General features: G+C 56.1%; 1 protein-coding gene across 6 annotated transcripts in view; it reads right to left on the bottom strand.

Moving 5' to 3' along the window:
• TACC1 (transforming acidic coiled-coil containing protein 1) overlaps positions 1-15,854 on the bottom strand; it is a 32,531-nt gene that overhangs the window by 1,678 nt on the left and 14,999 nt on the right. For 4 of the 6 annotated variants that reach the window (XM_042024922.1, XM_042024921.1, XM_042024923.1 and 1 more), the window contains 12 exons: positions 13,365-14,394; positions 12,273-12,308; positions 10,547-10,607; positions 10,080-10,278; positions 8,318-8,373; positions 6,856-6,978; positions 6,610-6,686; positions 6,122-6,165; positions 5,860-6,020; positions 5,518-5,624; positions 4,821-4,941; positions 603-4,360 (listed from right to left, as the gene is read on the bottom strand). In XM_042024922.1, coding sequence (XP_041880856.1) covers positions 4,292-4,360; positions 4,821-4,941; positions 5,518-5,624; positions 5,860-6,020; positions 6,122-6,165; positions 6,610-6,686; positions 6,856-6,978; positions 8,318-8,373; positions 10,080-10,278; positions 10,547-10,607; positions 12,273-12,308; positions 13,365-14,242 — 1,932 coding nt within the window. In that variant the 5' untranslated portion in view covers positions 14,243-14,394 and the 3' untranslated portion in view covers positions 603-4,291. The remainder of the gene's footprint in view (positions 1-602; positions 4,361-4,820; positions 4,942-5,517; positions 5,625-5,859; positions 6,021-6,121; positions 6,166-6,609; positions 6,687-6,855; positions 6,979-8,317; positions 8,374-10,079; positions 10,279-10,546; positions 10,608-12,272; positions 12,309-13,364; positions 14,395-15,854) is intronic. The other 2 variants (XM_042024920.1, XM_042024924.1) reach the window with 2 other exon arrangements.

The raw sequence follows: 15,854 nt of genomic DNA, 5'->3' as shown, positions 1-15,854 counted from the left end.
CAGTAACCCACAATGACCCGGCTTCCGCTGCTGGGTTGTGTTGTGTCTCCTTTGCTGTTCTTCACAGCATGGCACAGCCTTTCATCTGCCCTGAGCTAAAAACACAGTCACATTCATCTTGCCTTGGTCCAAAGATCCTGGAACTGTCTGGAGCTGCCCCTACTCCATGGCATTGCTCTGAGCAGTGCACCAACTCTCCTGCCTTTTACAATGGCTTTTTGTGACTATGCCTTGGAGGAACCAAGTTTTAGCAGGGAAACACAGCTCTAGCCAAGAGAGGCTGCAGGGTTTTGGCTCAGGAGCCTCCATCAGAACTGGAGACCAGAGGCTCTGTGGTCCCTGCTGGGCACCACATGCCTGGGCTTTGTGCCAGTGGCAGAGAGGCAAGGGACAGGAGGCTTCTCTGGGTGGTATTCAGAGGGGAAAGCCACCCTCCCCCCCAAAACATCATTTTCCTGCAGGGGTGGGAGCAGCAAGGGACAGGGGCACGGTGGGCTTGTGCCAGCCCGCAGGCAGGTGACAGGGATGGAGCAGCAGCAAGCGCAGGAGCAGCTACAGCGATTTACCCGACCTTGTGCTGCCTGGAGCCAAGGGACACTTACTTTCTCCAGCCAGGGACGTGACGATGGCCAGGGCCAGTAGGGTCTTCAGGGCAGGCATTCTCAGCAGTGTGCAGTGTGGGGTGCGTAGCTGCTGTTTTGTCTTAAGGTCTTACAGCTAATCTGCTTGAGTGATTGTATCGGGGGCTGGGATAACACCTCACTGCAGCCCCTGGATAATGCCATCTTAGCCGGGGGGGCAGGACACAGCTCCCCAAGGACATGGGCCGGGCTGGGGAATGGGAGTGGGGCAGAGCCACACTGGTGCCACTGGATGGGGCTGGGCTCTGCCCCATATCCTGCTGGTGCCTGCTTTGGAAACCACCCCTGGACACAGAACCCTGTGGTGGCTTTCAAAGATTGTGATCAAGCCCACCTGCTCCATCCAGAGAACAACCCCTTTCTTGTTATGAGTAGCAGCCAAGTTGGGGAAAACCCCTCGAGAGTTTCCAACCCACCAAAAGAGAAGTGCAAGAGAATTGAAAACCCCTACAGGGCTGGGAGCCCAGTGGAACAATTCCTGCACTCCCCAGCCCCCAGGGCTCCATCCTTCCAGAAGGATTTACCCAAGGCCACAGAGGGTTGTCAGCGCAGGGATTAGGCCAAGGATTCTCCTGCCTGACATCCTGCTGCTGCCTCAGCTCTTCCTGCTGTCTGAGCTCACCACCACAGCTCAGCACCATCACGGTGTGGTGGGAATGGTGGGAGTCAGGGGGCCAGAAAAGTCATCCCAGGTCTGAATTTCAGAGCGCAGGAATGCAGATTTCAGGAACAGATGATAACTGTGCTTATTTGAAACCAACTGCCATGTAAACCACATTAATAAAGACAAGGCAGACCACAGCCCATTCTGGAAGGTAAAGCCAACTCCTCCAAAAACTCTTCACCAACCTCACAAACACCAAGAAAGCTTTCAAGAGTGATAAACACAGTTTTTACTCAGGCAATGAAACATGGAAAAAATATATTAGTAATCATTATAATAATCTCATTTGTGTGAGTATAACTCTTACAAATATTTACCTGACATATAAAAGGGAAATTATCATACATATAAAACCGATGGTGATGGCAGTTACACACATGGCTGGAAGCAGAGGGGTGGGAGTAAATGCAGAGGAAGTTCCTGCCTGGGGGAGGTCACACTAGAGGGATGGGGGAAGAGATCAGTAGTTGGGGGTTACTGGTTGGCACTTGGTTACAGACAGATCTGCTGGCAAACACACACTGCAAACAGCAACAGCAGCACGGGCAGCGCCCAACGCTGCCAGAAAGGGGCATTTAAAGTCTACTGCAAGGAACAGACAACAAACACACCCAGGCTGTGACACCGTGCACAGGGACCTGCCTTTCCCTGTGCTGGTCACAGGGACACCATCACCTCGGCATGTCAGAGTGCGGCACACGAGGTGCAACCATCCTGCCTGTTTGCAAACACACACCTTCTACTTCATATAACTATACCCATTACATATGTATTTATATATATGTAACTATAACCATATTATAGTTAATAAATCATTCCGTAGGAATCTTCTTTGCCCAGACTGGGGTGCATGCGGACAGGCACGGGAATGCGACAGCACCGGCTGGAGGAGGCAGCACGGCAGGACCGGGTGACACTGGGGAGCAGGGACAGGAGGGATGGAGGACTCTGCCCCGTGCATTATCACAGTGGAGCCATGCTTCGCAGACAGCCCAGAGGGGAAAGCTGCAGCAGTGACTGTGCTGTGCGCAGGTCAGGGGTCTGGGGAAGTGCTGAGTGGTGAAACCTAAACTTCTGCAATTACCCATCAGCTCCAAGGGCCAGAGCAACGCCCCGGGGAGAGACTGACCTCAGACTGTGACACCTTGAGCCAAGACAGCACACGAGCATCACGGCCCTGAGCAAGGCAGAAGGCTGAGAGCTGCCACAGTCCCATCTGGGACCTGCCTCCCACACCAGGGCTCCACCAGCCTCACACGGGCACCTTGTGCAGTGCACCAGTGACCAAACCAAAATCCAGCCATGAACCAGCCTTCTACCAGCTCTGAGAGGTTGTGCAATGCTGCACTCTGGTTCCTCAAGAGAAAAAGCCAACTGCCCAAGAAATCTCTGCATCTCAGGGGTTTGCTTTACCTGCACAGACTCCCAAAGGGGAACAGAAACAGTCCTTGTTGATCATATGATTGAAGCTTTTTCACCAGCCCAGGAGGCGGACAGGTGGGGAGATCAAAGGGGTTGAAAAGAGAGGGGGAAAAAAGGTTTTTCCTTTCTGTCAACTGTGCAAAGGGTGAATATCCAGCACAAGCAACAGGTGCACTGCTTTGAGTGGTGTCAGCCACTGGCTTCCCTGACCAGTCCGTCACTGGGATAACTGGGGGCTTGGGCTGGGAAGCTGTGTGCTGGGGCAGGCTGCTGACACCTTTGCTTAAGTGTAGAATAAACTCTCTCTATACATTATATAACTAATAAAATATAATCAAGTGTATGGCTCTGGCTTAAACAGGTGTTTGCTCTGCATGCTCAACACAGGGAATTAGAAAATAGAAGGAGAAGAGCTCAATTGTTACAAAAAAGTAGCAGCAAAAAGGTTTGTGAAAGTGTTTGACAGGCTGGGCAGGAAACAGTCCAAACTGCAAATATTTCCCTTAATTCACACTTTAGGACTATCTGTTCAAGGCAGAGAATCCTCCACCACTGCAGCTACTGCAGCAGCCACGAGGCAGCTCAGGGTTCACTTCCTTTCTCCTGCAGCCTCTGAAATGGGGCCTTGATCTGGCTATGGCACGGGGAGTCACCAGCAATGGCCTTGGCTTTGCACGTGTTCAACACCAGGTCCCCCAGGCACTGGAGGGGCCAGGGCTGCAGGCAGGGTGGCCAAGGGGAGGATGGAAGGGCAGTCCCAGCTCTCCAGAACCAACATCCCCCTGTTTCTCAAGCACCTCTTGGTGCCACAACCTCCTGCCTCCCTTCACCCAGACTCTCCCTTGAAGAGGACCGAAGTTACTACAGGTTATGTGACTGTTTCAGTGCCCTGGGGGAAACAAGTCGTGCCTTGTGTCAGCACCGTGCCTGCCTGGAAGGAGTGAGCAGAGAGCCCAAGTGCCCATAAATGCTCATAAAGTGCACGAATGCAGAGATGTCAGCTCCCTTCCTCTGAGGCTGGCACAGCCAGGGACAGGGAGATGCTGTGCTGGACTTCACCCACGAACCAGAGACCAGCCATCCAGGTGCCAGGTCTCCTTCCCCAGCGCAAGAGCCAGCCAGCAGCACCCCTGGCATCACCCACATCCCAGGGCAGGACCTACCACGTGGCTGGAACTGTTCCGCTGAGCACGTGAGGACAGTAAGTGACAGTGGGGACACAAACAGACCCAGCCCAACCAAGGGGGACAGAGCCCAGGCTGTCACCTCCCACCTGAGAGCTGGCATTGGTGCAGACGGACAGTGTGGCAGGTCCTGGGAGGAACACGCAGGCCCAGGCTGACCACAGGATTCCCAGCCTGACTGCAGGGATCCCAGCCCCGGAGCTGTGGGAAGCAGACAGGGAGAGTGAGGAGAGCGGCTCTGCTCAGGAGCCACAGGTCCGGCAGCCAAGCGGGGCAGCTGGACACGCAGCTTTTCTGCGGGGAGCCCGGGAGTAAGGCAAGGTGCTCAACGTCACGAGAAAAGCGGCCAAGTGCAGAGTGCTGGCGAGGGGTGGTGAGACTCAGTCTGACTTTCCCAGTTTCGCTATCAGCTCGTCGCAGATCTTGGTCAGCTCCTCAATCTCCTGGTTCTGGAAGAAAAGCAGACCTTGGGGACTCCCATGGTGGCACAGGTGGGGGATAAAACCTGGGGCCATCTGCCATCAAGCCTGCGTAGGAAGGGGCAGCCCGCTCCTACACTTGCCCTTGCAACAGCTCCTCTGTGCATCCAGGCACTGTGCGGGCCCCTGGGCTCACCCCTCCTCATCCCAGTCAGACCCCAGAGCTGCACAGATTTCCAGCAACCCAGCCCCAGCCCACATCTCTGCAAGCAGGCAGAGCCTGCAATGCCCATTCTGCCAAAAAAATCCAAACCAACCCCATAAAACACAAAAAACCCCAAGCAAACCAAAAAAATACCCCAAAAAACAAACCCACAAACCACCTTCTGACCAAAAATCTGGAGGACACCTCTGGCATCAGCAGGATGCTCAGGGCAGCAACAGGAGCTGCTGGCAGGGCTGGCAGAGAAGCGTGGGGCAGGTGTGTTACCTTCTGCTGCAGGGTTCTCTCCAGGGACTCCACCTTCATCTGCTCCTTGCGCAGCCCAGCGTGCAGCGCCGCGCTCTCCGCCTTGGCCTTCGTGCGCACCTGGGCGATCTCCTCGTTGGCTCTGTGGGGGATGGACAGAGGGGGCCGGTGGCCAGGTCTGGGTGCAGGCAGGAGCACCATGGCACGGCCTGAGGCCACGCAGCAACTGCAGAGCCCAGCTCCACTTGCCTGGATACAACAGAGGCGGTTTGCCCATATGGGAACTGGATGAAACTGGGTTAATTCAGCTCCTCCAAGCCCCTGTACGAAACTCTGCTCTTTCAGAACCAAGCTAAACCACCTCACCACCCACTTCACTCGGGGTTATATGTGCTGGTGAGCTCCTGCTCATCAGCTGAGCCCCAGGGCTGCACAGCCCCTTCACGTACCACAAACACGAGCCCTCTGAAAGATGGGAACTTGGTAAGTGACCATAAATAGACCGTGAACCTCAGATTCTCCATTAAAAAATAAATAAGTAGAGATCAGAGAATGCGTTCAGGGATTTGCTCTGCCTCACTTAGGGACACTTGAGCCCGAGGTTGTAAAATGCAGCTTTTCACATCATTCAGCTCCTGCCTTCCAGCCTCTGGAAAGCAAATGGAGCTGCTTCCCTACAAGGTCTTGAAGCACCCAGCAATCTCATGCATGACCTTACTTGTCCAATTTTTCTTCTGCGTGGACTTTCAGGGCCTGATACCGCTGCTCTTCCTGCTTGACACGGGTTAGATAATCTTGAGCACATTTCTTCAGAGCTTCTTCATTCTGCAAAAGAAAGTACATCCATCTGCATTGGGACTGGGCACAAAGTCATTACTCTGATGGGATGATAGATACAGTTCTGAGTGTAAAAACAAATGCTTTAAATAAAACCAACTTCTGCTTTATGCTGGAGCCCCTTATCCAGCTCAGCAGCACAGAAACATGGAGCGTGGCTGCACAGGAACCCTGTGTCCGGGGACCAAAGCTGCAGGGAGAAAGGGCAAACCAAGGTAAGGACCTTCTTAAATCCTTCCAGGACGCCCTTCAGGTTTTCATATCTCCTGAACAGATCTGACAGGGACCTCTCCACCGAGTTCAGGTCTGCCAGAGCCTGGTCCTTTTCCATCGTAAGCTGCTGCAGGTTCTTCTGAGATGTCATGTTTGTCCTCTGCTCATCCTCTGGGATGGAGAACAAACAACAAGGACACAGTGACCAAGTGGGGATGGCTGTGGCAGCCAGCTCCCTGCCCCGCACACCTGGCCAGGTGACAGCACCTTACCTATCATCTGGGCAATGGTCTTTTCATACTCAGCCACAATTTTCCTAGAAGGAAGAGGGGAAAAAAAACAGGTGAGAGGCCCCTGATTTTGGGGACATGCACCTCCAGCTGTGCTGACAACAATCTGCCCCACAGGAGGCCCTGCTGGCCCATGCCCCACCATCAAACCCCTGCAGCCGCACAGTCACAGGGCCCAGATGTTGGGGCTGCAACGCAGATGTTGGGGCTGCAGCACCCATCAGTGCTGCTTCAGGCCAAGACCCCCCTCTGCCACTGGGGCTGGCACAGCTAACGGGGCTTTATTTCTGCAGCAAAGGAACGAGCAGGCTTGACACAGCACCAGCACTAAGAGAACATCTCTCCCAAGACACCCCACCCCGGTGAGGCTGACCTGTGTCAGCCCCTTCCACCCCGTTCAGCCTCCTCCTGCCAGGGGCGCGCAGAGCCCGGCGCTGCCGGCGCAGAGCCGTGCCAGGGACAGCTCGTACCTCATCTCCAGCACTTCCTGCCGGCTCTCCTCGTATTTCTTCTTCCACTCATTGGCCTCGATCTCCTTGGTGATTATCTGGGTTGCAGCAGACAGGGGACCCTTGGGATGTGCTCTGAGGGGCTTCCCCTCTCTGACCCACGCAGGGGATCAGATCCCCCCTCCCAGGCAGAGCAGAGCAGCCCCTGCTCCCCCCGTGGTGAGGTCCATCGAGGGGCAGCCCCAGGGGACAGGGACCGGCCGTTACCTCCTCTCTGATGAGCGTGAGCACGGCCGCCTTCTCGGACTCGCTGAGGCAGATGCCAGCCAGGGGACTCTCGCTCCTGCTCACGCTGGGGCACTTGTCCATGGAGCACAGCCCAGGATTGTCCTGGGGGAATTACCCAGCTGGGATGTTGTGGGGGGTTTCTTTTCACCCACCTCCCCTGTTCAGAGTGTTCTCCCCTATTTTATCACAGAGACCAAACTGTGGGGAAGGCTCAGCCCCACAGCCCAGGTGCTGATTCCTGACTGGATTTTGACCCTATCCCTTCCTCTGGGGGGTCCTGCAGCCTGATAGGCCTCCAGAAACATTCCTCCAAGCCAGGCTGACACCACCGCCTGTTCCTCCTTTCATCACCCAGCCGAGTGACAGCCGTGCAGCATCTCCTTGGGAACGGGCTGCCAGGCCATAAATAGAGAAGTGCTCGGAGGAAGGAGGCAGCCTGCTCCTCACGTTTTGGAAACCAGAGCACTGGAGCACTTCTCCCCTCCCCTCCTCCCCAGCGCTTCAGTTGCTGCTCAGTTCAAGCTCCCCGAGCCCTGCACGGCTCTCTCAGCTCCACTGCAGCCATGGCCGGTGGTGGGAGCCGCCCCTGGGGCAGGTTTGGGGCCGGACACCTCAACACTGGGGAGGTTCAGCCCAGTGTGGTTTGGCAGCAGCCTCCCACAGTATCTCCAAAAAGCAGGTGCACACCTGAGCACCTGCAGGTGCCTTTGGGGTGACACCAGCCTGCTTGCAGGACCAGAGCCTACCCAGGCTCCCTGGGCACCAAACAAAAGGTTCACTTTGCCTCACGTCCTTGTGGGGCTCAGCACAGTTAAATCTGTCTCACAGAAGTTGGTGTTGCTGATGTCGCTAATCTCACTGTCATCTGCTTGTCAACTCAAGCAGCTTTGGCCAGGGGCTGCTAAGCTGGCACAGGGTGCCCCCCGCAGCAGAGAGGTCTTGGGGCGTGTCAGGGGTGTCCCAGCACAGTGGTGCTGCTGCTGGGGCGTCAGGGTCAGTGTGGCTGCAGAGCCAGGGCTTTTTTACTCTCCCCCCATCTCTGCTGTCAGCTCCCTTCCTGAGGGCAGCGGCTGAGGATCCCTTGCAGAAGGCACCAGCACCCACAGGCCATCAGAGCCAGCCCTGGTCACTCCATGTGAGACACAACCAGTGTCCAGCAGCTTGTTCCCTCCCCATGGTGTCCTCTGCCCTCTCCCTGTCCTTCAGCCACTTTCCAGTGCAGCCCTGGCTCGGCACTGCTCCTACTCTGTCTCCAGCATCCCTCCCTTCCTCCCTCCCTCCCACACCACAGTGCCCACCCAGGAGGGATCTGTCTCTGCCAGGCTCCTCCAGGCCTGCTGGGAAATCTCTGCTATTTTTATCAAGTCCCTGTGTGGGCTTGTCAAGAATTTTACCTCCCAAAGAAACTCATTTCAGAAAGGAAAAAGCGAGAGGCACTCACAGGGAAGATGCCAGGCCCATCCTTTTCCATCTGCTTGCAGATCTCCTTTTCAAAACCTAAAGACAATGAAACACAACCTTTTATTGACTTGGAAACAGCACCCTGAGCACACACAGATTTTCTGAGACGTAGGAGGGTACCTCTGAGCCACTCCATCCCCTGAGCTTCCCCTCCCAAAGGCATCTTTGCCCCCAGCTCTTGCCCTTGCATGGAACCATTTTGGTTGGAAAAGCCCTCTAAGACCATCGGGTCCCCAGCGCTGCTAAGGTCACCATTAAACCCTGTCCCCAGGTGCCACAACATGCACCCTGCCAGCCTTCCTGCACTCCTTGGAGAGGAAGCCAACACTTCCCTCTGGTGGCAGTTCAGCCTGTGCCCGTCCATGTCCCCAGGGCTGCCACCCATGCCTGAGACCACAGCAGCTGAGGAGGAGGAAGATGCACAGGACGTTCTGCACCTCAACAGGATGCTGGAGTAGACCAGCTGCTCAGACCACTCCAAGTAGCACAAGCACCAGCCCATGCCAGCCAGTCCCATCATCCTCCAAAGGAGCTGCCACATGGCCCCTGCTGTTCTTAACAGCAGAGAGGAGATAAAAAACATCTCCCCACATCTGCAAGGTGTGGGACACCCTGACCTGCGGGACACTGCCTCACAGGACACCCTGCCTTGCAGGAGGGACACCCTGACCTGTGGGCACGGCGCTGCCTCACACAGCATGAGGGGTAATTTATGGACCACACTCACACAACTGCAGACATGATTCATGTGTTAACCAGGCAGAGAACTGTGTATTTAGAGAGCTCAGCTTGGAAAGGAAGGAGGCAATGTAACGCTGGTGACCACAGACTTCCCACTGTTTCCCTGCATTTATCCCGGTGCCAGCAGCTGCACCCACAGCTCCCACCGAGCCCGTGCACCTGCCTGGCCCTCTGAGACCAGCAGCAATAAACAAACCCTCCCAGCCTCTCCCCTGACTGTCAGATTTTCCTCCCCTGAGGACAAAGGACCATTCTCCTCTCCCCGGAGCTGGCAGCCCAGCACAGCCATCGGGAGAAATGATTAATAGGTCCCTGCAGAGGGGAGGGCTGCAACCCCCCCGTGGTGATCTCTCCTGCTTGCACCTAGGACTTGGCTATTGATTAAATGTCACGTTGCCTGGCTTTTAATTATTTTGTAATGGCTTGGTCAGAGAGGCTAATTACGTGGGAGACTGACAGCAGAATTCCACCAGGAGCAATAATGGGGGTCTCTGTGACGTTACTGAGCTCTCCATCAACCACAGCCCCTGTGCTGGGACACCAAGTCCTGGCAGCTCTGCTCCTGGCACAGGCTCTAAGCAGGGACCATGCAGCCCAGGAGCCAGGGCAGGATGCTCCCATCGATGGACAATTGTCCTGCTCAGCTCTCAGCTCAGCTCAGCAGGGAGCACTGGTGTCAGGGGGCACTGGCAGGGAGCACCACAGGGAGGGAACCTCGTGCCTGACCCACATCCCACCACAGCATTGTGGGGAGAGTGCTCTGTACTCAAAGTCTAAATAAACACAGCCTGGACCATCATTTTCCATACTGGAAACAGTGCAGGAAAGCAATGGGAGGTTCCATTAGAACCTGCAGCAGCCTTTAGCCCTGTCAGTGTAAATAAATTCTGATGAGCCTGCGCTGCCTCAACAGCACCATTTCCTTGCTAGAGGCTACAGAGGCTCCCTGGGTGCAGTCACGGCACATTCCCAGAGCTGAAGGCAACCAGGATGTTCCTTACCTGCCTCTGGTTTGTGCTTCACCGTGGACACGGGGACATTCGAGCACTCAAAATACTCCAGGTCATCTTCTGGCTCAGCCTTCTTCTCCAGCCCGGCTGCTTTCTGCGTGGAGGTGGTGGAGGCCAGCTTCTCCTCATCAGTGGCACGTCCATCCCGATTTGTAATATCTGGGATTTCTGAGATCAACACTCCTTCATCCTGCAAGACCAAAGTATGCAGTTAAGCAAGACTGGGTTAATCTGCAGGGATCAGGCCACCAGGTGAGCTGCTGGATACTTCATGGAAAGTATGGAAGGCTTAAAATCCATTGGCAAGCTGCTCCCCACCAGCCCCCCTCCCTCCCTTCCCAGCAGGAACTGCCCGCAGGGAAGACGCCAGCGTGAAGCTCAGGCAGCCCAGCTCTCCCCAGCACCATCCCAGCATCCCTGTGCCCAGCCCGCACCTCTGGGGATGAGATCCCACGTACCTGAGTGCTGATGTCCAGGACCAGGGGCTGCGCCTCGTGCTGCTTCACCTTGCAGCCGCTCCTGCAGGAGAGAGAAGCAGCAGCTGAGGGGGGTTCAGGGGTGCTGCGGGGGATGCAGGGGCGCGTGCGAGACAGCCCAAGCAGGGGGAGGCAGTCCCAGCTCTAGCGTTGCACCCGCCGCAGGCCAGCACCCCACTCACCAGTGAACACCGAGGCAGAGCAAGTTCTGGAAGGAACGGAAGGAACAGGCAAACAAAAGACACGACTACACATCAGTTGGGTTTGTCTGTGAGGTGTTTATTCCTGAGGAAGGTAAGGAGTGGAGCAAGGACCCCAAGAGGCTGATGGCGAGAGAGGCAACCGCCAAGGAGCTGGCAAAGAAGGATCTCCCTCGCTGCGCCCTCGCCCTGCGTGTCCAGGCACCCGAGGCTTCAGTGCATGTCGACTTTCTGCAGGAAGAACCATGTCCAGGCTGTCTCATGCCCTGTCCCTGCAGCTGCAGATTTGTCTGGGACTTCTCCACAGCATCCACATCTCCCACGTGAGTCAGACCCGCGCGGCCAGGGCAGAGTGGGAAAGCACCAGGGCGAGTGCTGTGCCTCGAACAAACGCTCCGCCTGACGCAAATGCTGCCCCATGGAGAGGGGCCCCTCGGGTGGGAAGTTTAGCCCAAGTAGGTCTTGCAGGTGGTCCCCTTGCCCTCCAGTGAGGAAGCTATCCCTGGAACTTCATCCCACATTCCTGAAGACACCATCTCGGAGGCCATCTGCGCAGGGCTGCAGGCACGGCTGCATCCCGACACACCGGGCACCAGCACAGCGCAAGGCAGCGGAGGCACCGTCCCAGTGGGAATGTGGGTGGGAGAGCATGAGCTTTTCTCCTGCATCTCAACCCCTCACACTCCACACTCAGGGATCTCCCAGGCTCGGGGCCATGTCTGACCCCCAGGAGACACCTGCTGAGCTGGAACAGCTCGTGTGACAGCCGCTGCGGGGACCTCGGGAGGGATGCCAGCCTTCAGACACGGCACTCCCCGCCGCAGGGACACAGCAAAGGCTCGAGCAGGACTGCAGCGAGCTGCTCCCAGGTTTATGGAACTGCCCCCACCCACTGCCACTCTCCAGCCTCCCCACCCCATTGCACACATGCGCGGCAGAGCACAACGAGCGACGTGGCACGGCACACGGAGGCTTCTTTGCACGCTGCCATGCACACCTTGGTCACACTGAAGAATCGCTCTGGACTGGTTTTCTCCCTCATGCCCTGCCACGAGCAGTCAAACTCACCACATCCTCTCCCTCCTCTTTTCTGCACCCTCTCCTGTGCCAGGGTTATCACATCACCTGGCAGCTGGTTTGAGCTCCCCCCCCCAGCACCAAGGCAACAAAAACCTCCTCCCCTCCATTAGCTGAAGGTTTTGAGCACTTGTCCACCATCAGAAGACGCTGCAAGGCGGCATGCTGTGAGGACAAGCACGGGCGTGTGCCTCTGGTGCAGCTCAGCTCAACTCAGCTCTCCTCTCCTCCCTCACTCCCAGGCATTCACCAGGCCAGGCCACCCTGGGGACCCCGCCGAGGGGTGCGGGGGCACAAACCAGACAGCAGAGAGCACAAGTCAAAGGGCAGAAGGAGCTGGCATGCCATGGAGACGAGTGGGGCAGCACACACCCAGAGAGAGGACAAAAACAGCAAAGGAAAAGAAAAGGAATACAGGAGAGAGTACTTACAACAGAAAACAGAGAAATTTCACTTGCTCAGTAGTCCTGATGCACCAAAGCACGGACAGGGAGAGAGACAGACAGATGGAGAGAAGAAGAGCATGTGAAAAGACCTGGATGTTAACTCTGCTCTGGAGAAGCATAGTGAGCTGCCTAGCTCGGTCTTTGGGAAGGCACACACACACGGGATGCTCGGATCCTGCATTTGCTATCCACAGCAGCGGGGTGAGATCCAAACACAAACCTCACTGCCAGAGCAACATCCTGCTGCCTGCCTGTGCTGCTCCAAGGTGACAGAGAGCGAGCAGAGAATTCCCTGCTGCTTCCCCTCCCCATTGGTTCTGCTCACCCACAGCCACACATGGCAACACCAGCTCTTAAAAAATTTGTATCTACTCTCTGTAAAGTATTTCCTGGACAAAAACATCCAGCATAGCCTGATTTTTGCCTGTGAGTTTTTATCTTTCCCTCTGTAAAAACCCACTATTTAATTTTCTCACTGGAGAATCCAATGGCAGAGTGAGAGTCTACCTGTCCAACCTGTTCTCCTTCTCTGATATAAAACAGAAATTCAATGTCAGCTCGCAAAATGTCTCAGCTACATTTGACCAACCACACCTGCATCCACCAGCTCCTGCACATCCCTGCACGAGTCCAGCAAACACATCAGCTCCAGCCTCCACTACGGGTTTCCTCTGACACCACAAATCTCCACCTCGACCCACCAGCTGCACCCCCACGGGGTTTCCAAAGTGGTGATCCTACAAGCGGGTCCCAATCCAGCCTTCCCTGCTCTGCTTGGGACTCAGGACACCGGCACCGCTCCAGAACACCCATCCCTCTCCTCCCATCAGTGGTACTGACAGGCAGAGGGGAGCTGCCCCTCCACTGGGACAACAGGCGGGTAAAACTGAGGCAGCAGCAGAACCTGAGGTGCACGGCAGGATTTTAGGCTCACGCAGGAGGCACCAGAGCAGGAGCACCACTGCCACCACCATCACCTCCATCACCACCTCCATCACCACCGCCAGCGCGGCTCTGCCTGCCCGCGGGGAAAACAGAGGGGGCTGCAGCCCCGGCTCTGCACACACTGGCACTCACGTTATCAGGCGTGACTTGGGCTTCTTGGGGGAGTCTTTGCCTTTCAGGGCATCGTCCTGCATCTCCAGTGTCTGAGATTCGAGGATTTCATTGAGGCTGTTATCTGCAGTGGAGCAAGAGTCAGCGTCGGTGCTGGCAAGCGTCTTGGTGGGCTTGAATGGATCCACGGAGTCAAAGTTATTGGGGTCAAACTGATAAGAGCCCTTGGGGAGAACAGGCAAATTTTGCAGTGCTGAGCTACCACTGAGAGAGTTGAGACCGGAGCTGTCCCAGCACGTGGGACCCAGTTGGGAGGAGCCTCGAGGCAGTGGCGGCTCTGTGGGACCCCTCTCTGCATCCTCAGCTGGTTTCTTGGGGGACTCTCTGTGTCTCTTCGGTGTCAGCTTGCTGGCTGGGATCCTGCTGCCCCTCCTGGGTGAAGCTGGCTTGGCCTCCACACTCTCTCTCACCTCTGTAAAATCAGCCCCAGGTTTCAGGACCTGCCCTGTGGTCTCCAGAGCTGGGTCCCCCCCCAGCTCACCAGGATGGGGAAGGCGTTGTGAGACTGCCAGGGGAGAGCTCTGTAGCTGGCAGCCCCCTGCCACAAAGGGGCTCACACTCCTGTCATGCTGCTCAGGCTCAAGCTGGTAGGATGCTTGGGTCTCCTCTGTGGCTTCATCTGTTTTCCTCCCCAGCAAAGGTGTTTTCCCTTTCCTGAGCTGGTCCTGGACCAGGGCATCAGCCCTCAGCTCCACCAGCCCCGTGTCCACCGAGTCCCCTCCTGACGCGACCCGCTCGCAGGTGGCTGTGCCCACATGGGGCACGGGGGCTGGCTCCACAGTGGGCACAGCGGCGTGGCCAGGGTCAGCCTTACAGCCCAGCCCAGCCAGGGCTTGCATCAGGGGCGAGTGGTCAGGGTCAGTTTCCCCTTTAGCATCCGAACTGGCTTTAGGGGCTCCAATCTCTGGTTGAGCCTCATCTTTGGGGTGCTTCCCAGGCGAGCTGTCCCAGTGGGCTTCCCCTACCAGCAGGTCACCATGGCCACCTGGCTCTGAAAAGATAAAAGGAGATGGTTAAACCCTGCCCTTAAACACTCCCTTCCAGAGGGCTTCCTGTTCCCTCCTCACAGCTGCTCCAGGGTCAGATTTTATGGGGGATCCACTGACCCAAAACTCAGCTTCCCTGTGCCAGATGACAGGGAGTCACTGCTCACCTGAGCAGAGGGTCAAAAATTAGTGACAAAAGTTCAGGGACGCATGACATGAGACAACACCACAAAATGTGAATAAGCAGGCTCCAGGGAGAAGGGGAATGGGAAGGTGTGCTCAGTGAAGGAGCAGAAACAGGCTGCAGGAGGGACCTGGGGGTCAGTCCCAGTGCTGGGGCCGTGGAGCCAGATGTGCACCAGGCAGGAGAAGCTGCCTGACACAAGCTGACTCTCCACCTGCAGAAATCCTGCACTAGGCATTCCACACTGCTGTCAGTGTCTTCTGATGACAAATCCTGATCCGTGACTTAATCACCATTACTCCAGTCCTTTCCCCTCAATCCTTTTACCGTTTCATCTTTTCCTTGCTATCAAGGGATGGAGAAGATCCTTCATCTACTGGGGCATCCTGAAAGCTGCACCCACCGAGCACCCAGAGCCAGGATTGTGGTGCAGGTGTGCCAAGGCACAAGAGGAAAACATCTGGTCTTTCTCCTGCACCTCAACCAGGGACAACTGCACAGACTCCTGGGATAAGGCAAAGCAGGATGCTGGGATGCCCAGCAGCCATCAGGGAGCATGTGGTACCTGCAGCCCTCACCAGCAGCTTTCTGGGGAGACACAGTCCAGCCAGGTCCTCCAAGGGCAGAACAGAACCAGTGCTCTCCCAAGGACCAAACTGGTTTGAAACCTGGCTGGGAAGAGCAGCCTGGGTGATGAAGAGCTTGTGCCAGGGAAATCCGCCTGTTCCTGCCCCAGCCCTGCCCTGGAACAGAGGTGACAGCTGCAGAGGGGAGTCACCTCGAGCATCCCCCCATACCAACCACTGGCTCCTACAGACCCCCATCCCTGAGCCCATCCAGGAAAGGTTTTTCCTATCACCAGGCATGTGCAACCGGCTCATGTTTGCTGGTAACAGAGCGAGTCACAGGCTGGCAGAGGAAAAGTGAATCAGGCAAATATCTGGTCCCAGGACTAATCCAGGATGTGGAGCCAACAATCCTGACTCAGTTGATGGCTTGTGGTTTGCGTAATTGATCCCAAGGATGCTAAAAGCCATGAAAATTAATCATGAGGGTCTGTGTCCTCCCTGAGACTGCAAAAACGCTTCCTCTGACTGCAAAAAAAAGCTCCCTCCAAGTAGACGTTGCCTTGATGCCCCAGAAAATGCATCAGTAAACACAAATCCAGTGGATGAGTACTTGGAGTGCAGCCAGGAAACAGTCTGAGGCAGCGCCTGCCAGGCCTTCCCATCATTAGGAACCAGGAAAACCTCCTTAACAGACCCCAAAGAAAACTTTATT

This window comes from Corvus kubaryi, unplaced genomic scaffold (genome assembly GCF_017639235.1).
Source record: "Corvus kubaryi isolate FWS band 111438036 unplaced genomic scaffold, C.kubaryi_AGA036_p1.0 37265, whole genome shotgun sequence".
Classification (NCBI taxonomy): Eukaryota; Metazoa; Chordata; class Aves; order Passeriformes; family Corvidae; genus Corvus; species Corvus kubaryi.
Note: the sequence above shows the minus strand (reverse complement) of the source record. Positions and strands in the feature narration are given on the sequence as shown.